This window comes from Sturnus vulgaris, chromosome 6 (assembly GCF_052056855.1).
Source record: "Sturnus vulgaris isolate bStuVul1 chromosome 6, bStuVul1.hap1, whole genome shotgun sequence".
NCBI lineage: Eukaryota > Metazoa > Chordata > Aves > Passeriformes > Sturnidae > Sturnus > Sturnus vulgaris.
The window spans coordinates 36592408-36614179 of record NC_142248.1 but is presented as its reverse complement, the minus strand read 5'-3'; the positions used below and the strand labels follow the sequence as shown (position 1 = coordinate 36614179).

Genomic DNA, 21772 nt, shown 5'->3' with positions numbered 1-21772 from the left:
TACAATAATTGCTACTTGTGGAATTTTGAATGTGCAGAACAAAGAGACACAGAAAACCTTTTTTAGATATCTGCTTTGACATGAAAAAGGCTATATGAATATCTAATGTTATCTGAAAAGAGGCAGGAGTCTTCCCAAGAGGTCACTATGACAAGCTGGAAATAACCCCTGAAGGAAATGGTTAAAGAATGGTTAAAGACTGCCATTTTGAAATGGGGAAAGGATAATAGCAGGGCTTTTCTTTGAATCTCTTGGTTCTTTTAAAATTTATCCCAGTGCCTCACTATCCATTTTTCTGAATATGCAAATTGAATTCCCCTTGCTGAAAAAGTAGTCCTTATTTTTTCCCATCCTCTGCAGACCTGTAAAAGAGACCATTTCCTTTCTCTCATTTGAAGACTGATGCTATGCTATTTTTTCCTCCTCTTCTCTAAAATTCATTCATTACATCTCTTCCCCCAGAACAATATTTAGATGGATAATTAACTATTCTTGCTAGTCAGCACATTATCTGTTGGTCCAATGTGCAAAAATCAGAAGCAGCCATTCCAGCTGTGACTGAAGCTGATACTGATAAATGGATGATGGCTTCACATTTTGCATGGCATCCTTTTCATTCCACATCTCACTAATGTATCTGCCTTTCCTACAACAGCACAATGCTGTTGACTCATGTTCAGTTCGTATGCAGGAGTAATCTGATGTTTCTGTGCAGATCTGCTCTCATCTGTTCTGCATTTGTACAACTGGGTTCTGCCATTCCAGTGGGGACCCTCCTCTTTGGCTCTGTTGAATTCCTTCTTTTTTTCATACCACTCCTCTTTCTCAAGACAACCTGCTAATCCTGCAGCTTTATATACCTACAAACTTTACATGCTGATTTAGCATGCATGCTATTTAATAAATATATTCAAACAAACACAATATTCAATTTACAGTGTTCTAGTCAGTTTTGAATCCAACCAGTTCTGCTTTGCTTGCCATGTTGTCAGGTTTGTACAGTATCTTAGATTTCTTCTGTTCCTGTCCTTTACCTCAAACGCTATTTTTTCAAAACTGGGCCTGTGCTATGAACTGATACCTTACTTGTGTATCCAACAGCACATGGCTCTTGAAAGAGCTTAAAGATCAGTAAGTGTTTTAAAGTCTTTGCATGACTAAAACATCCTCCCTCAAGCACACTTCTTTACATGCTATTGACTTTCAGCTGAATCATCTCCAAACACTTCCAGGCTGACTAATCTGTTCCCATGCTCAAAGACAGGTGTTCTACAGACCAGTGTTCCTTTTTCCCCTGCATTGGTTATGCTGATCTACTGGTGCTACACATAGTTTGACATTTTTATGTGGTTGTCAGAGAGAGAAAATACTCCTTGTTTCAGTCAGTTATAGCTACTGAAAAATCAATATACTAGAAGCCCCACATCCTGGATGCTGTGATTGCTGCCTCTGTGTCCAGTGAGGACATCCCAGCAAGCATGTGAAGACTGTTCTAACTGGCTGCTCTGAGGTCCCAAAGTACCGATTGACTTCCAATAAAAACGGACTGGTTTCCAACCCATAATCTACGTGCTTCTTCAATTTATCATTTTAGCCCCTGACTTTGCACTTTAGCCTCTCCATATGGGTTCTGAAGGTATATATATGATCCTGCAGATATTGCATTCATTCTCCAGTTTTCCAGTACTTTGCCTGTTCTCTTTGAGGTGTTGAAAATAAGTACTAATGGTCTCAAGTTGACACTAACCAGTTGTTTTTACAGATACAACAAGGTTCATCACACTCAAATACTTTGAAAATACCTGACTTATTTCAACTTTCCAAACTACTTCCCTACTGAAAGCAGTAGGTACTAACTGGGTTTGTCATCAAATTGTAGTAAGACTTTTATTAATGAAATATTTTTAAAAGGGTTGGGGATTTTAACACTACAGCTTTACCAGTGTCATCTCTCCTTCCCCCTCAATAGATTACTTTGTCCCATGGTCTGGCTCAGAAAGCTGATCTGTTGCAAGGCATGGGGAGAATCCCCTTCAAGTGTAACATGCCTCTCTCCTCTTACTTTAAATCCACCATAAGCAGCCCCACATTCTAATAGCGCTGTATTTTTCAGGAATCTGAATTTAATAGTAAGGAACCCTCATATAAAATATTTAATATCTCAGAGTATCTAAACCTGTGATGCTAAATGCAAAGTCTTTGTAGCTCTGTAACTATGTATAGGGTGTACTCAAACCCCAGAAATACTTTAATAGTTCCATAAGGGCCTCTATCCCTTCAATGAAAAATACATTATGTCAACATGCAGCCAATCTTCCAGGATTTCCTGCTTTTACTAAATCTGCATGCTGTGATATCCAAGTGATATCCAAGCACTGCTTGTCAGCTAAACGATAGAAAATTTGAACGTGTTTTCCAAGCATGCTGCTACTGCTATAGCATCTTCAGGCATTGAAAACATGTCCTTTCTGGCTACCTTCAAACACATCACTGCAATCTATTCTACTTCATGGGTGCAAATATTCCTTGTTTACCACTTGTACTAAACCAGACTCTTCTCTGAACTTCTACCATGGCTTCCTATTTCCTCCTGAGGACTCAAGAATTTGAAGCTTCTTGTACTCAGTGTTTGTAACCATCTGTCCAGTTCTGCACACATTGTAGGATGAGTACAAAGCATCACACTACGCTGGGGAAAGTGGATCCTTCAAAACTGGGAAAACAGAAGTCCCATGGAAACAAACCATTGGATTTGGTTATGTTTTTCTTCTTTAATATCTTTCACTCAATTTAATTGCTACAGACTGTATCACAATACATGGTAAGTTGTTGATGAGGGAGACTATCATCAATTTTGTGTTTGCACAGCAACAAGAGCAAATGAAACCATTTCTCATAAGGGGATTTGACCCAGTAACTGCCTAAATACATGACAATTTCACAGAACTGGTACTTTAAATTAAAAATGATGAGAAGCTGCTCTACTGTGACAGAAAGGGCAGTGCATGATTTTTTACTTATCTCCCACTTATGTTGTAATATGATATTTGTACTTGAAGCTAGCAAGAATATTAAATCAGAGTCTTTCTGGATTGAAATAAGAAGACAGATTGTAATAAAAATGGCATAGCAGAAGTTCTGGTTTTTTCCCTGAATTATGAATAGTCATGTTTCATAAGCAAAAGTTGGCATTCCAAGTGTTTGTTAATAAGAAGAATGGTAAGAGCTTGCAAGAGGAAATATACTTACCAAAAACATGGAATCCTAAAGTACAGGTGTAAGTGGCCCATTCTATATCCCTAGTTGTTTCAACACTCACAACTTGTTTACAAGCAGAGGGGATCCCTACAAAAGAAAAAAAAACCCCATAACTATCTATTTAATTTTCAAATTGTATAGATTTCTGATTACACCAGATGAATTAAAACATATGGTTGATCTTGGCAGTTACATGGTCTCATTTAAATTTTAAATCTGTGTTAGACTGCCTGAACTTTGCACAAAAGGACCAAACATAATTCTTACTCACAGTATAAGATTTCATAGTCTCCTGAATTAGACACGAGATATTGTGAATTAACAGACCAATCCAAATGAGTAATGAAGCTGGAATGACCCTACAAAGAGAAAATTATTGTATTAACTGCACTATGTGCCACAATGTGACAGTATTAATACAGTGCTACAAAATACACTTTGGGTGTTGATAATGAACCAGAAAAAAAAAGGTTACTTACTGAACATTTGCCAATTCTAGTGTACTTTCTTCCATTTTCACTTACACCATATATATAAATACAGTTGTCATGGGAACCTATTGCCAAGAAGTTTCCATCTATAAACACAAAAGTGAAACTGCAATTATTCCTGTAAGAAAGAACTTAGGCTAATTTTGAAAAGCTTGTATGTCACAGACAAGAGGAACTGTTCTTAAAGGCCTGGATACTGAAAAATGAATAAATGAAAGTATATTTTTAGTTTTCTAGTTGCATATTGATATCTATCAAGACTACAAAAAAGCAATTTTATACCAACAAATACTACTGTTAAAAACACAACATTTCTGGAAGCAGCTATAGTCCATTTAGGGCTAACTTGATTGCAACAACCTGCAGAGTTAAGTCTATTTTTTCCCTTCTTCACAGTGAAACCATATTGAATGTATTGGGGAGGGAGGGAAAACAAAACCAGAGCTTAAGACACCACCCATAAAGTCTTGCCAATGTTTCATGGCACACTTATTTTCAACTTCAGTATGGCAAGTGGGGACTTATTTTAAAACAAACCAACCCCTAATTTAATAAAAAAATTCAACGCCTTTTTTTTCCCCAGTAAATAAATGCTCTCAAACCTGGTGAGTAACGCATTACAGACAGCTGTTCGTTTCCATCTGTGTGTACAGTGACCAAGTCTTTTGTTTCTGTGTCAAACACAAACCACCTGTTGTAAACACAGAAAGAGGCCAATAAATCATTCCATAAGGAATTTAAATCTACTGTAATCTTGACCAACTTTTCTTCTGTCAAAATAGCATAAGTTTTATACCAAGAAAAGAAAAACAGCAACTGCTACTCAGTTTGGTCTATTTTTCCTTTAACACAAGGATAGTTTCTTTCACATCTTTTTTAACCATAAATGTTCGGGCATTGACTCCATCATCAGTCTTCAGATTTTAGTGTGTTTTAATATGTCATGTGTAAGAATAAAGTAAGCATTGCCTGTGATGTCCCTTCTCCTTTAAAGACCTTCCTCTATGCCATGCTGCTGTTTAAATTGATGCCTGCATTACATCCTAGAGCAAGGGAAAACACAAGCAAGCATCAGGACCATTCTCTTCTGATAGAAGAAAGAGATGATTAATTTATTTTAAAGTGAATTAATTCATTATTTTTCGGTAGTTTATTTAATTACTTAATTTTAATGAACCAAAAATTAGTTTGTGGAAACATGTAAAAAGGACAGAGACAGAATTTACGTTTCAATACTTGCATCAGATTACTAAAGACAAAGAGAAGATTCTTCTCTAAGCTTCTCCTTTTGTTATACTTTATTTAGTAAATAAAGTACATTCAGTAACAAAAGTAAGTCCTTTATTTAGGGCTGATATAAAATCTGAAATAAGCTTGCCTCATAACCTACAAGCTTCCTATATGTTCTCAGTGAACTGGAACTGTTTTCAGTACTAACAGCCAAGTCTGCCCTCAAGTGACATTAAAGGAGAGGATGAAGTTAGGCAAAGGCAGTTCGTCCTATGAGAGACGACCACAGATAAACTCAGCAGCTGCCACTGATGTCATCAAGGCCTCAACCTGCTCTCTAAAACACTCTCCTGCACCTCAGTTTCCTCTGCTTTATTTATCCCTCACACTCTTCCTGCAGAATAAGTCTCTTAATGTGCATTTTTACACCATGACTAGCACAGTGGAACAGTCACCAATTTTTTTAAAGCCTCTGGTTGTTACTGCATTAGGGATCATGAACCACTTGCTACATTTTCCAATGCACAAAATTTTTCTATGTGATTTCCTCCATGCAGCCCTAAAGGCCTTGGGAGGAAATCTCCCTCCACATCTGCAAAGTTAACCCACTACATCAGACTCCTCCTTTAGCCTCTCCTTTCTCCCAGGAGACACAAAGATTTAACATTTAGGTCACTGGTATGGTGACAGTACTTCCTATGCCTGGTCTCTCTCTCCCAAGGCAGAAACCATCTCTTTGTTCATGCAACAGTCAGCAAACACAGGGTGCTGGCCCAAGCCTAGGATTTCTAGGCACTAAGGCAACACAAATAAATTTCACTGTGACATTGAATAGAAATCAATAGGGAATGAAGATGTGTCATTGCATACATCTGCAAAGGCAGAACATGAACTTGGATGTGAGCTGGAAAAATCAGTGTTTGTTGGTGCCCAAGGTGTACCTCTGCACCTCTTACCTTCCAGTCAACGTTCCTACTGCAACAACAGATGCTGAAGGATGAAAACCTGAAGACTGTGCTGGATCCTGAAATATTTTAGAAAGAAGCACACTTTTTACCAGTCCAAGTTAACAAGTTATAACAAAAATATATTTCAATTATCTGCCTCTGAAACATAGTAAAACTGTCTAGTAGATTTTTAGGGGTAATTTTTTCTTTCAATATAAACTCGAGGAGTAAAAAAACATTTTTAACTAATTGAAATATTATCCAATTAACTTCGTTTTCCTCTATACAAGGCCACTGTTTTACTTTCTTTACTATCTAAAAATAATTTGGCAAGTGATTTTGTAACAATGACATGGGCAATGACAGCTTCAAATCAAAAAGAAGAGAGAAAAATAACTTCTTAAACTAGAGCTGACCTTAGAATTAAGCATCAAAGCTGCAGTTTACCTACAGTCTGAAGGACAAGCAAGTCCCTTATTCAACAAAGGTATGTGGCACTTTGCTGTAGGGGTAAAGCCTGACTCTTACACACACCAACACCTTTTTCCAGCACCTGCCAAGCTACAGCTCAGTGGGAGAATAAGGGCATAAACTGGATGTGCAATTTTAAAACATTTTATTTTGTAAAACTCTAGTGTTTTTCTTGCAATTTAAACTTTATGCCTAAAAACAATGTAAGCATTTTCTTTCTAATACTTGTCCAGTTACAAAGAATGAGGTCCAGAAGTCTTCAGTTTATAGCAGAAAATACCAAAATAGCTTTTTTTCTCTCATACCATTAAAACCTAATTTTAAAATATAAGCAAAAAATCCAGTCTAGTGATCCATCTCATAGAAATTCTTGTGTTCTTAATTTTCTGTATTTTAAAACAATATAATGTTGTAGCTGTTTCAGTAAACCTGTTGGCATTTTCAGTAATTGGTAGTTATTAGCCCTAGAGGCTAGGTGGAAAGGATATCCTCATTAATTATAAGCAAGTGACTAATTTAAAAGAATTACTAAGTATAAAGGAAATTTCAGAGAATTGTTGTGATCCAGGATTTTTATGCACAGCTTCTAAAACACTACAGCATTCCAGAAAGGAAAATTTCCTAATTTTTTAAAGTATAATTTCATAGCAAATGCTAAGAACCAGAGGTTCAAACAGTGCATTTAATCTAACTTGTACTCAGAAGAGCAACATTAAAAAGCTTTTACATTGATCTCTATGACAAAAATAGGTTAACATGAAATGATTTTTTCCCCTCAAGTTAATTTTTTAAGGTTTTTAAACAATAATCTTAAGAAAACCCAAAATAACTAGAGAATTTCTATAACAGGTGAGCTGTTTACATTTAATAAATGTATACCTCTATAATCTTACTCCAGATAGGATGGTGAGTGGTTGCATCCCAGAGTGTAATGTGTTTGTCATGTCCACATGTGAAGAACTGAGGTTTAGAGGAATGGACTGCAAGACCCCAAAGCTCATCAGTGTGACCCTACACAAGCAGAGATGTTTTTAGAGAAAAAGGACAGGCCACCAAATCTAAACATGTTTAAACAGTATTAAAATTACCAAACTATATATATTAAAACATTCAAAAATTTGTTAGTTCTAGATAGATACATATTTATAATGATTCTTTTTGCTGAAAGTACTGTAATAATAAATCATATGTATATTTATGAAAATTAACTTTAAACAGGATATTTACTGCTCTTACATATTTAGAAGTGTTCTAGTAAGGAAACCCAGCTTACCTGGGTAATTGGGAAAAAGTCTCCTGACAGTGTGCCCTGTAGGACAAAGTTTCTGGTGGTTCCTATTAAGACAACGTCCCCTTTTCCCTCTGCTACGGTTCTTATTGGACCAAACTGCTCCGGAATCTGTGGTCATAAGAAACAAAAGGATAGATAAGTCTGACAATTTGTCAGGTATTGCCATTTTTAACACTTTGCCTAGTAAATGTGTTTTAATAAATATTGCACAATGAAGAAATGAAACAAATTAATACATGTGCCTATCTTGCAAAACTTTGTAACAACTTGCATCAGCTCAGTAACTTCTATAACACTGCAAGACAAGACATTGTTATCTACAGAATACTCAGATAAACCAAGTATTTCAAGAAACACAAAAGGTTCCTTCATGCTGTGTTAATTCAATAGTATTTAATTGCAGCTGTGATATCAGACTAAGCATTTCTACTCAGAGCATTTTCTTGCAATGAATGCTTCCTTAATTGTAGCCTACGTTCTGAAAGAGCCAGTGCAAATCTCTAAAATAATGTTCAAGGGAAGATCTAAAATAACAAGGAATACCCGAATATGAACAAATAAGAGAAAAAGAAGGACACCACAGTTAGAAACAGCACAACAAGCACGTCGCTTGTGCTGTCTTAAAAACGGAAGTAAAAAAACAGACATGCTATTCCAGTTGTATATATATTTACAAGATTAATTATTATTATTTAATTATTATTTAATTTTATATAGTAGAGTTGAAGCCCCTCCTCAGACTTTTCTGCTGATTCTTCTCTTACATTCAGTCAAAGCACTTCTGTCTAAACAAATTCTGCTTTAATCTTTTAAGTTCCTACATAGCAGCTGGAGCAATTTTCAAATTTTGTTTAAATTACATTCAAAATACAACAATATCAACCAAGAAATTAATGAAAAACTTTAAGTATTAAAACCCTCAAAAAAACCCTGACATCATTTTGGAAAAGAGGAATGTATAAAACCATTTCAATACTGTAATACTCTGAAGTTAAACATTACTTCACATTATTAAATGCAAAGAAAGGAAGAAATAATATGGGAAGATGTTTTCCAGTTACCATAAACTTAGAAAGCAAATATTATGTTAACGAATAGGGAATCACAGGAATGACCTGAGGACTGAAAACTTGAGGTGTCCTGTGCAGAGCCAGGAGTTGGACTCAATGATCCTGATAGGTCCCTTCCAACTCAGCATATGAAAATATTGTATTTTATCATTGACTTGTTTCCATATAAAATATGTATACATAAGAAAAATTATTGATTAAAAAAGCTGCTCAGAGGACAAGAGAATTTGATTTTAAGTAGCAGAGTAATTTCAAGATAGGTGGTATCACCTCAGTTTTGTGAATTTTTTGGTAGTTTCCATTCCAAGATATCAGCTTTCGGTCTTTTCCACCTCCTGAGACCAGTGTGCCATCTCGCAGCATACACAGTGCAAATATTCCACCCTCGTGTGCTCCTTGAACTGCGTGGCTTATTCTGTTGGTACCTGAATAGAAGAAAAAAGGCATTACTACTGAAATACCCAGCTTAATAGCTCCTTTCCCCTCATTTATTTTTCTCCATTTCTCTACTATCTCTCAAGGATTGCATTCAAACACTGATTAACAGTGGGCATGGGGTGCTGGACCAAAACAGACAGACCCATAGAAGAGGCTGAATTAGTACATCTTATGATATATTCTCCCCATCTCAAAAATGAAAAGTATACTAACTCAGTCTAGGTCAAGGACAAAGTAAAATAGGTTCATTTAAACCTTTTAAGGGGGTTTAAGCAAAATAATTTGACGTCACATTTGACCTGCAGTAGCACTATGCACCTTATCAGCAAAAACCCCATAACCCAGTCACTTTTATCCTCCAAGATATTCTACAGCCTCCAGATCCGGAATTTGTACCAAAACTGACTAAACTAGAGGTCCTTGTATATCTGGCAGAATGTGCTGATCACTCTCCAGAGGAGCCTGTACTTCTTTATTGATGAACTTGGCTTGTTCAAGTCGCTTCTTAGATTCAACACTGTCAAAACCAACTACTTTAGATTAAGTATCTCTAATTCGGTGAATCATTAATATTATGAAGTACAAATAAATGATTACTAGTGATTCTATTACTGAAATGTGCACCTTGCATCAAAGCTTGGCTAACTTGATGTTTAGCACAAGTGAGGAACTGATGCAAGTTAGGAAAAAACAATTGCCTTTTCCTTCATCCACGTCTATGGATATAATGTCAGGCACAACTGATTTCTATAAAGGGAAGTTTTTGCTAAGGGTAGTCTGACCTGGTGGAAGCAGCCCTCTCTTGCACATAGAGCTCTGAGTCAAAAGTAGTGAAGACATAGAAAGTACACTGTACTGAGATAGAAAAACAAGAACAACATTTTTGTCCAACCCTAAAGAGCTGGCAGAAGTTGAGATCTTGAGCACACTGAGAATTCCCTTTTATTTCCGGGAGAAAGGGCAGAAGAAGCTGCTTACAGTCACGGCAGAAATTAGTCTACCAGCATGATGGCAAACTGGCCTTTGAGCAGTGCACTACCCCTGTCTCCCTTGTCTGCTGGAAGTCCAAAATAACAATGAAGAACAGGGACATGGGACAGTGCAATTTCTAAAGCCAGTTTAGAAGGAAAAGTGTTGAAGTGCCTTGCTTTAAATCACCATAGGGAAAAGGAAAAGGAAATAAATGGGAAGCCAAGTTTCAAACAGTATATTCACCTCTGTCTTCAGCAGTGTAGTGGCCATGGACATAATTAGCTGACACTCCTTGGTTAAAAAAGAAATCTACAAAAACAGCTCAGGAACGCTCAATTATATAACTGATTCATGGTATTGTTTTCAGGGTCTCATCCCTTTGAGTAATATCTTGGGAGAAAGCACTGAGTAAATAGGAAAAAGCTGTCATCCATATCCCTTCTTCCTTTACTAATAAGGCCTCCTTTAAGGGATTCTCCTTATTCCTATGCATGGCATCTCAGGCACTAAGTAAACGTTTAGGATGTTGCTGCTGTTTGCCCTCTGGCAGGCATTGCCTTCTGCTGCCTAAAAAAAGGTCTCTTCTTACTAGAAAATGCTTTGTAAGAAGTTCTTCCTATCCATCTGTTCAGCTGAAATAAAGCTGAGGAATTCAATTAGATCTGAATACATTTTAGCTTGACTTCCTAGGGAAACAAATACTGCTATTTGTTGTCTTTTTAAAAGCATGTGTCAATAATTTCTGCAAACAGTAGAGAGGGACAGGATAGGAGACTGGAGATCATCAATTACATTAACAACGTTTCTTTCTATACAGTGATTAAAGAAATAATTTTTCTTGGCATCTCTTACATCACTAAAAGCCCCACATGCTGGCATAGCTCTGTGCTTCAGTATTTAACCATAGGGAACACATTTGATAGAATTTTGTGCTCTAGCAGTTAGGTACAGATATTCTTTAGCTTCTTGTAGTAAAGAATCCAGGCACAATCTGCTAGATTGGTATTGGGAAAGAGCTCACGATAAAACAAAATGTATTCCTCTGGAAATGGAGCTCTATACTCAAATCTACACTCACAGTCTAATATTAAAATGGAAGTTAATAGTGAAATTTTATCTTACCTTTCCCCCAAACCAAAATGTTTCCACTTGAGTCTCCTGTAATAGTATCACCATTTTCAGAAAAGGTCACACACAGGACAAACTTTGGCTTCTCTTGTTTCTGCATGGTTATGAAAAATACACACTCACAGCAACATACAACCCATGGATTTTAACTTTATGCATTTGGTTGATTTAGTTTAATCTTATACAGTTCTATTATTACTTAGATATCTGCAAGAGTTAAACACATTCCTACAGTTTAAAGAGAATAATCTGTGCAAGGGCAAAAAATGCATCAGCTGAGGTTTGTGGCCCAATCCTGCCCCCTTTAATTACAAGCTGGGGACAGAGTGAGTGAGAAGGCCTGCCAACATGTAATACATGACCAGGAATGCTCTGAGATAAACCAAATCCCCCAACTACTTCAGATTACCAAAGACTTTGAGTATTTAAAGATGGCCAAAGTTTCAAACACGCTTTATGATTATAAGTCTTAACTCCAAAGTTTCTAGGAAAAAAAAATATTACTAGAGAGTTTGGCCATAGTGTAAAAATTAAGGAATCATCTTTTGAAAGAAGCCCAAGTTTCAGTAAAGAAACCCCTGTATTTAAGACATTGACAGCAACAAAACACTTAAATGTGTAAGGGAACAAAAACATCACTGGTAGCTTCTAAGGACATTATACATTCCTTGTTGACAACCTATGTGTATGACCTCCTTCTCCCCAAAACTAAGATCCTATTCTGTACTAAAGCCACCACCCTTTTCCAGCTCTAACCAACATCGAGACCAACAGAGCCAGAAGAGAGAGAAAAATCCATTAAAAATGCATGAAAAATAAAATGTAAAAAAATTTTAATGCATTCTCTCAGCATCTCCTCCTGATTTCACATAAAGTATATTAACTGACATTGTAAATAGTTGTTCTGACTATCCTTGGGAGCCACGACTCCACAAGCAGTTAACTAGCAGTACTGGAGTTATCTGCAGTCATTGCAAACATCCCTCAGTTGTGCATGCAAGTGCTGTACAGCTTAGTCTATATTCAAGAAGGAACACAAATCAAAACCTTGAAATGAAAATGATATTTACCAAATAGTGGCCAGTCAATCTGTATTTGAATGACATATGTGCATTTGTCTGAGCAGAACACAGGAAAAGGGAAGAAAATTCATAAAAATGTATTTTTATGGGGTCTTTCCTCTTACAAAATAAAAATCTCCTCCATCACATTCACTTTTTCTTTTTTAACCTGAGTTAATAATAAAAGTTCTCTGTGCCATACTATGAATGCCACCTGAGCTTCTGCAACATTTCAAGTTTAATAATGATCACTTGTTTTGATTTACTCAAACCTTACTTCTGTATGACTGTATCATTACTATATAACATAAAATTAGAGAAATATTTTATTTTACCTCAAATAATCCTTGCTTTTTAATAAGGGAATTCCCTTCTAGTGTCCAAAAATAAAGGTGTGATTTTCCACAGGTAACTATTATATTTGTATCAGTAGGGTGAAAATCTGCAGCAAATACAGCCTCATTAGAGCACTTGGAAGGAAAAAGAAAAACATTGTATCAAAATCTAAAATGCAAAGGAAAGAAAACAATATTACATGGTTCTCTAGGTAAATTGATACTTCTGATATAAGAAAATTCTGAGCTATTCATTTACTAACATACTTACTTTTTAAGTCAAAAGATTTTATGTCTTCATAAGGTAATATCAAAATGTATCCTTTAAAATCATGTCAGATAATGAGAATTTCTATGCAAAATATTATTTTAGGACATTTTTCCTGCACATGCTCCTATCATTGCTGCCTAGAATTTTCTAACCAATTCTAGAATAACAACAGCAAAATTTTTAAAAATCCAAAACTATTGGGATAATCTCAACAGAGAGAAAATATGCCCTTTCTTCATGTTCCTTGCCTTTTTTACAGTGAAATTGTTAAAAAGGCACAAAAAGTTAAATACAGAAAGACATTTTTTTACAAGAAACCAGATCTACATACAAGCAAGCAGTACAAAATATCTTATTGCAACACCTTGACATCTGCCAGCTTTTCTTCTTTCTGCCAGTCCCACACTGAAAGCACATGGTCATTGGAGTCATCCACAGAGCACAGGCTACTTCCTCCATTCTGAGGCAAAACATGGAAAATATTAATATAGCACCCAAACAACATGAGGAACATACGAATACACATTCAAAATAATTAAATACTTATGTGTAAGTGGAGATATTTACACATACTTACACGTTAATTGCTATAATTGCAGTTAGATGTCCATAAAATACAATAATTAAAGGTCATTGAAAAGATGGCTAAAAAGGTACCTAGAAGAGGAACTTTTGCAAACTGCAGACAAGTGTCAGGAATGTGGTAGGTATCTCTTTCAAATACTGAGTAGTGGAAATTCCAAAGGCAAATTACACTTCATTATCTATTTTATTAAGAAAGTTTTTCTTCATAACTATACAGAATTTCTTTCTTTGCAATCTAAATGGATTATTTCTTCTCAGATCTCTGTTAATACAGAAAACAATTTTATTCTTCATATTAGTATAATGGATCAAAATCAGAGAACATAGTAAGGAATTAGAAAATAACTTATTCCTGACAGGTGTCTTTTTTATCGTTATGATGTTTATAACCCTTTCTAATCTTAATTACTCTAGTTCCTTCATTCTTTCTTCATGCATCACATTTCCTAGACCTTTTCCTGTTGGTATCCATTCTTCTGGTGTGTCTTTTTACCCATGAGGTTGCTTGGTTGCTATCTTGATGATTCAGGCCCACAATACACATCAGACACAACTACAAAAACAACTGTGCCAAAGGAACCGATGAGGTGGGGCAGAGGCAGGACTAAGAAACCCGAAGAGAGGGCCATCTAAAGTGAGAGAAGTGCTGCTACAGAATGGCAAGTGATGCTCAGAACAGGCCAAGCTGTGACTGAAATCACAAGCAAACATAATAAATTCTCGCTTTCTTCTGGCAAATGCCAATAGTGCTCCTCTGTTATTATGCATCTATTTCCCTCCAAAGAGGTATTCAAAGAGCATTTACTTGCTAATCCTTTTTATTTATTCTTCAAAGGTAAAGTCAAACTGTGTTAGCTTTCACCTTTGTATTCTTAACTTGTTTTCCCAATACATCTCTCTCTTTCCTACTTTCTATAAACATAGTTATCAATGGATTCCAAGTGTTTGTAGAAACTTCCACTGAAGTAAATTTTGCCTAGGGAATACACCAGGTAGTACTCTCCTATCTAAAAATGCTGTCAAGACAACCAGACACCACCACATACACTGCTTACAGATTCGCTGTACACAGGGGGCTTTGCAGCTTGTACGTGTCAGGTCACGGACTCAAGTTTTTATATGGGACTCAAATGCTGCATGTAAATATTTCCTTTATCTCTCTGACAGATTAGAGTTCAAAGGACTGCCAAGAGGCAAACAACAGGATTTTACTTTTTTTACAATCCTTTATCCATATGCCTTTGCTGTTTTTCAGCAAAAGATTTTGATTCTCCTGTGGGAGCCTCCATTTTTTAAGTCTTTCATCAATCATTTTAGACAAAGTGAATGGGTTAAAAGGTGTGGAGAGAGTAAATTTCTTACGTAGGGAGAAACAGAACAGGATGATTCAAGGAAAGTATGGATGCTGAAATTTCAAGTACACAAGTATTTTTGCAACTGCCAAAGAAATTAATTGCAGTTTATTTTAAGTGTACGGTAAATCTGTGAGACTGCTGAGATATTGTTAACCGTAACAGCAACCTAAATGGTTGTAAACAACTGGGCTGCAAGCTTTCCTCCTCTAAAGAGGAACCTGAGAGAAGAGACAGCTTGGAAGTTTGTTTTGATCACCTAAATTTGAAAGATTTTAAAGATATTTCCAGCAAACAGTCTTAACATGACTATTCATTTACTTTACTTACAGATTTAGAAAAAGCAATGCAAGTGACAGCTCGGTCAAAAAACCCCATTCCGATGACATGCAGTGTATTCAGAGTCACAGAATCCCAGACACGCACGTGTGGTGGCAATTGCTGTAAAACAGACAGAAAACATCAGCTCAAGCAATAATGGAGAAAACCCATCAGGATTTGAAAAAAATAAGAATGCATCTGAAAAACAAAAAATCACATTTGAAGGTATAAAAATTATCAGAATTCTCTAGAGGCATGCATGTAAGCACAGACACATTACAAATGGTTTGCTGATTACTGTGCCTAGGACCAATATCTGGGACTGCCTATCCAGAGTGTACAGCACGTCAGATGTCACTGATCTCTGTTCACTGAAGTTCATGGCCACTGAGATACTCGGCATGAACTGAAAATTGTTGATGACTTTGTGACATGGGATTTACTGGTAGGCCTAGGCAGAGTTAAAACTATACAAACTGAGATAACTCTGGTAAACGTAAAAGTGTGAAAAGAAGATCAGGAATGTCTAAAATGTAATTCTCTTCAACATTATAAAAGTGGCCAGGGAAAATAACTTTGTGTTCAAACTCTTCTTTACAAACGTAATCACAACAAGATTGCGTTTGGTAAATAAAATTGCAGATGTACATCCTGGCCCCAGATGAACTCCCAGCGGAAGCTCCGGGGTCCCCCCTCTGTCCATCCCTCCCCTCGCGCTGCCCTCGGCGATGCCGCCCACGGCCACCAGGGGGCAGCCCCGGGCAGCTGGTGGAGTCTTGCTCACCAGCGGTGAAATTGTCCTTTAACAGAAATAAACGTATATTAAAAATCCCCAAGGCCACAGCAGTACCTCAGTTATATAAGTGGCTTTTATATGCCTATATACCGCATTCCACTCAAGCACAGACCTCAAACTTTTAGGTTTTATTACATAAATATAATGGCAAGTAAAAAAAAGCTCCAACACATAATAAAAATTATTAGTTTACATTACTCAGCTAAGTTATCTTTATATGAAACTTATATTGCATAACTGGGGTTTCATTTTTTTTTCACTGTCCTCGTTTTGACTGGGATAGAGTCAATTTCCTTTCAAGTAGCTGGTGCAGTGCTGTGTTTTGGACGAGAATAATGTAGATAACACAGATGTTTTGGCTGTTGTTGAGCAGTGCTTACCCTAAGTCAAGGACTCTGCAGTTTCCCATGCTCCGACAGTGAGGAGCAGCACGTGAAGCCAGGAGGGAGCATGGTCCAGACAACTGACCTGAACTGGCCAAACGGATATTCCATACCACAGAATTCATGCCCAGTACATCAACTGGGGAGTTAGCCAAGAGAGGCCAATTATTACTGCGAGATGAGCTGGCCATCAGTCAGTGAGCCATTGCATTGTACATCACTTTTCCTTCTTGGGTCTTATTTCTCTCATTTTGTTGTCTTTATTGTTGTTATTGTTGTTTAATTGAAATGTAATAATAATAACACTAACAACTTATTTCAAACCACAGAGTTTATCCTTTTTCCAATCCTCCTTCCCATCCCACTGAGGGGTGGGGAGGGTGGCTGTGAGGTACTTAATTGCTGACTGCAGTTAAATCATGACACTCAAAGTAGTCAGTATATTGATAATCCAGATTTTACCCCAGAATTCTTCTTTGGCATCTACCAAAAAGTTTGCAATTGTTTGGTTCTGACAAGAGCTGCATACTCTGCTGAGTAACTTTTTCCTCATGGTTTTTACTGCCTCTGCTTGTTCCCATTCTTTTTCCCTTTTGTTATATCTTTGGAGTAATGTTCATCTTACTCTGTTCAAATTAAGTCCGAGCTTACAGCTAATCTTACAATAATACAGATGGCAATAAAGAGAAAAATATTCTTGCCTCGATGATGACAAGAGTAAAAGTTGGTTTTTTTTCAGCAAACAATCTAAACCCGTTCTTTGTAGTTGTTTCTGGTAGCTGTGATCAAAAATGAAGTTGTATAGTGTACAATTTAATGTCCTCCTTTTCTCCACATCCATCCATCCTCCCAGGTCTCCTTTGCAGCCTTATCCGTCCACGCCTCTCAGAGAGCAGCTCCAAATTTACCTTCCGTCTAAGCCATGAAACCAGAAACCATTGACCAGTCTTGACAATGGAACTGGGTAACAGTGACAGTGTGCAACAGGAACTCTCAAATTAAGTTTTGCTTCCATTCAGTCCAAAAATATAAGATCAATTACAATGGGAAAAGAATACAGCATGTATCTTCTTAATAACATATTCTTATGAAATATAAAATTATACATCAGTAAAGGAGCCACTTACTTTCCCATCCTTGGATGTCCCTGCAACTTGACCTGTTGCTATAGTGATCCTATCAGGATGAACAGCCAGGCTACAAAAGAAAAAAAGAGGCCAAACTTAAATCTACTGACTATCTATTTCAACAAGCTATTACTTGAGCTTGTAATAAATACCTGTATTTTAGTCATATAAAGCACACAGCATAAGTGTAAACTATTTAAGAATATAAAAACAGAGCTGACAAAACAATTGTCCTGCTCTTGTATTTTAAAATCATCTGAAATCTTTTTTTCACTGCATCTGCTTTGCATGCAGTTCTAGAGGCCAAATACTCTACAAAATGAACTGTGGCAATAATTCATTTAGCTTTACAAACCAGAAAGGCATCCTCTTTCCAGTAAACCTGATAGCTTTGAAATATCTAGAGACAGAAAATTTAAAAGAAGGAAATGAGATGGAACAGGTCCAATGTAAAAATCTCCTTGTAAATCAACCAGATTATACAAATAATTCAGTTTATGAAACATGCTCACAATTTAAGCAGATTTGGTTATCAGGCCTATTTTTGGCTTTGAGGGACAATAGGTGTTTCATAATGCCTAATCTAAAGAAAGGATGTTAAACTCATTTCATACATTAGGGCCCATCAGATAATCCAGGTGCTCTTTTTCAGCTACACTGTGCAAACAGACTGATACCAGCAGGATAAACCATATGCTTGTTTAGATTTCAGTTTAATGATTCTGATATTTGCTGGTATCTAGTATCCTCTGCACTTCAGCACACTTAACTCACTTTGAAGCCCAATTTGGCACGTGTGCATGGCAGCCAACAAACCAGGTCTATATAGGCTATCTGCCATGGAGTCAGCATGCCTGAAGACTACCAAGAAGACTGTACAGGGCACCCAGGCCCTAGTGAAGGGCAATAATTTAACCCTACTTTAAAAAGGCAAGGAGAAGATTCTAAATAAGAAGATAATGTTCAATCATCCTAAAAGAAGAGTAAGAAAAATGAGTGGATCTATCTCAAATATCGTTTTGTGATGAAATAAAGAACTATTATTAGATGACTTACCACTTCACATCATCATTATGACCAGTGTAATGTCTCTGAAGCTGCTCTTCGACATTGAATAACACAACTACAGAGGCGATGAAATATACGGTCTCGCCCGTGGGCAGGAGATAGAGATTGCTGCGACAGTCCCGACCCCTGTATCCATAGCTAGAGTGTTGGTCAAGCTGCAATAACATTATCTACCAATGAAGAATGTTAAAAACAAGGGGGGAAAAAAAGGAAAAAAAGGATTCTCTGTCCTTGTAGTCTGTAGTCTCTGTCCTAGAGTGTCCATCTCTTGGCTTAAGCACAGCTTTATTACTTGACAGCCTTCAGAACTCTTTCCCTTACTACAGCAGAGAGCTGAAGCACTTTGCAGACTTTAAAACCTACATATCCTACAGAAAACATATAGCAAAGAATACAGGAATTTGCAGATGTATTATTCCTATAGCATCCTCTAGAATTTACTAAATACCAGACAAAGGCAATATTAATTTTGTCCCAGGTGTATTTACTATTTACACTGCTTGACTAATTAAAATAAAAAATTAGACTTCATAGAAACAGTAATAAGTCATTCAGCACATTTCCCTGCATTATACAAGGATTAATTGCATTATCCTGTGTGCAGGTTGATTGATTTCATTAATGTGGACATGACCAGCCAGATGGATAAAAACCATAAAAGGGTTACATCATCCACTCCAATTTATTTTTGTAGTATTTAAAAGGCAGTGGCCCAGATTCTGATGTTAGTCATATCAACATGAATCTAAAATTAATTCAATGAAATGATTGGAATAATAATCTCATTTAGACTGAATGCTAATTCAGCCAAATTTTGTAGTTTTATTCTTCTGAAGAGTCATTAGGGACTACAACTATTTTGGCTTTCTTTTTTTTTTTATGGGAACAGAAAGAAACAGCATTAGCAGAATCTTGGCAAAACAGAAGTGCATTCTAATGCAGTCAATATGGAGAAGCTGTCTGTGAAAAATACATGGACAGAGAATGAAACCCCAATTATATGATCTAAACAAGATACTTGTGCACTATTCTGTATGGTCAATTATAAGCCACTCAAACTAAAATAGTCATGTTAATGTTCTTGAAGTAATAAGGTCAATAGTTATCCTATATAAATACCTATTTTAGAAGAAACGGCTTGCTGATTTTTTATTAAAAATGCAATAGAATGAGTGCTGCATACCCAATTATTAAAGTGTGAATTCAGAAATAAAGCTTTTAGTCTCATAAACTGAAACATCTCAGCCAAAGTTTCTTCAAGTTTGAGCTATTAAAGTGCAATGACATTGAAACTATCAATATCTTCAATTACAAAAAATTTACTATCAATTTGAATCTGTCTGTGACAGTTGGTGTTACTGCTCTAGATTGCTGGACAATGCTTTATTTGTTTAAATTTATTTTTCTCTCTATGGCCAGATACCATTGCGAATTGAAGCCAATATAATATTTCCCTAGTTCAACATATAATCAAATTTATAGCGAACCAGCAGCTGAAGTTAGTGTAAGGAATTGAACTTCTAAAAGAAATGAAAAACATTACATAGACACGCATAAGAAACAAATCTCAGTGCACAAAAATAGCCATTAAACGGGAAAGATTGCATTCTTTAGGGAAAATCTCCTTTCTTTACTATTCTTCCTGTGGGGAACAATGCTGCATTCAACCCTTCACATGACTGCTGTTGTCAAACACTCAATTTCTTTCTATCAGCCTTTTTTCTCAGATGCAAACTCCTGGGGTTGATCCCTCCTTCTCCTCACTGTTTCCCACACTCGGATTTGGTGGCTTCAACTTGGATTTGGTCAGCTGGCACTTCAGGGAGTGTTACCTTGACCTTTTCTTTTCATTTGGCCTGCAGTTTTTGTTTCAAACCTCCTGCTTGCCAAGTAAGTTGCTCTCAAATGGATCTGGGCAGGGCACTGCTCCCACCCTGATGTCCCTAGTGCTGATTTCTCACTTAGATTTTCCACCTCTGCTCCAGCCCCTCTCACACTTCAACACTCAGTGTTTTTGTTTCTTCATGTCCTAATATATATGATAATATATCAAAGGTGTGAATCTTTTTCAGCTTACCCAGATAACTGCTAACATGACTGTGATATCCCTTTATGGTTCTGGTATGCCCTGAAATCTATAAACATTAGATTTTCTTCCTTCTGTTTCTTATCATAGTCTGCTTTCCTTTCCATTTATCCACGCCAATATCTGGTTTCCCTACCTCCATTCTTACATTATAGAGCATTTCTGGCTGTACTCCCACAGCTAGACTCATTTGTCTGTTACAAAGATGTTTTTTCCTATTCCAGTTCCATTACCCTCCAATCAAACAGTGCAGCTTCTCCAACTCAACTGGAATGAATGCCTGCAATATTGCTTAGTTTTCAGCTGTATTTGTCTTTCTTTGTAAATGATCTTATGCTCCTGCTCACAGTTTCCCTTCTCCTTGTTATAGTCTGTAAAGTGGGCATTACCATCTTCCTCTTTTTTTAAAGTTATTTTTTAATTGCCTTTCTAAACCTTCCATATACCTAGTCATTGCTATAAATATTAAATATGGATATCCTGATTTGATTTAATTGCAAATAAATTAGAAACAGAAGAAACTAGCACAGTATTTTTGAAAAAAACTACCTCCTCCTCAATACCATTTAGAATAACCATCTAAGGTTAGTTATATTGTTTTATTAATTCACACCTCTTCTATTCATAGACAACCTTAGAGAGGATTCTGCTGGGTATAGAGACACATACCTGGAAGGACATACGAATATTCAATCTAAAAATAATAGACCATCTGGCAAATATTCAATCATTTAAATAAGCTTAAGTGAAAAACTAATGAGACTGAAATCATGACCTACTCTAATTATAATTCCTTATAATAGTCTGAAATTTTGACGTCAGGTTCCACCTACATGCTGCTAATGACATTCTGCTTTGTTTCATGGTTGGGTGTTCTGTTGTTTCAGGAAGCTTTCTAACACTTTCTCCTTATTATCCTTAGGCCCTCCTAGGAGCTCCTTACAACTGCAGAAGACATAATTCAATTCTGTTGTGATAAATGGTGAGAACTTGTACAATTAGATGGTAAAATGCTGCAAGAAGTGTTTATCACTCTAATCTCACCTGTTTTATTAATTTTATGGATTTTTTGTCTTTTAAATTCATCTTCA

The 21772-nt window shown here is 36.4% G+C and overlaps 1 protein-coding gene across 10 annotated transcripts in view; it reads right to left on the bottom strand.

The window, feature by feature from the left end:
• Positions 1–21772, bottom strand: part of EML1 (EMAP like 1) — a 121799-nt gene that overhangs the window by 3335 nt on the left and 96692 nt on the right. For all 10 annotated transcript variants that reach the window (XM_014871989.2, XM_088166223.1, XM_088166224.1 and 7 more), the window contains 14 exons: positions 18584–18733; positions 17528–17597; positions 15231–15341; positions 13328–13423; positions 12693–12827; positions 11291–11390; positions 9029–9183; positions 7671–7796; positions 7277–7408; positions 5936–6003; positions 4352–4440; positions 3738–3835; positions 3530–3617; positions 3250–3345 (listed from right to left, as the gene is read on the bottom strand). In XM_014871989.2, the coding sequence (XP_014727475.1) occupies positions 3250–3345; positions 3530–3617; positions 3738–3835; positions 4352–4440; positions 5936–6003; positions 7277–7408; positions 7671–7796; positions 9029–9183; positions 11291–11390; positions 12693–12827; positions 13328–13423; positions 15231–15341; positions 17528–17597; positions 18584–18733 (1514 nt within the window). The remainder of the gene's footprint in view (positions 1–3249; positions 3346–3529; positions 3618–3737; positions 3836–4351; positions 4441–5935; positions 6004–7276; positions 7409–7670; positions 7797–9028; positions 9184–11290; positions 11391–12692; positions 12828–13327; positions 13424–15230; positions 15342–17527; positions 17598–18583; positions 18734–21772) is intronic.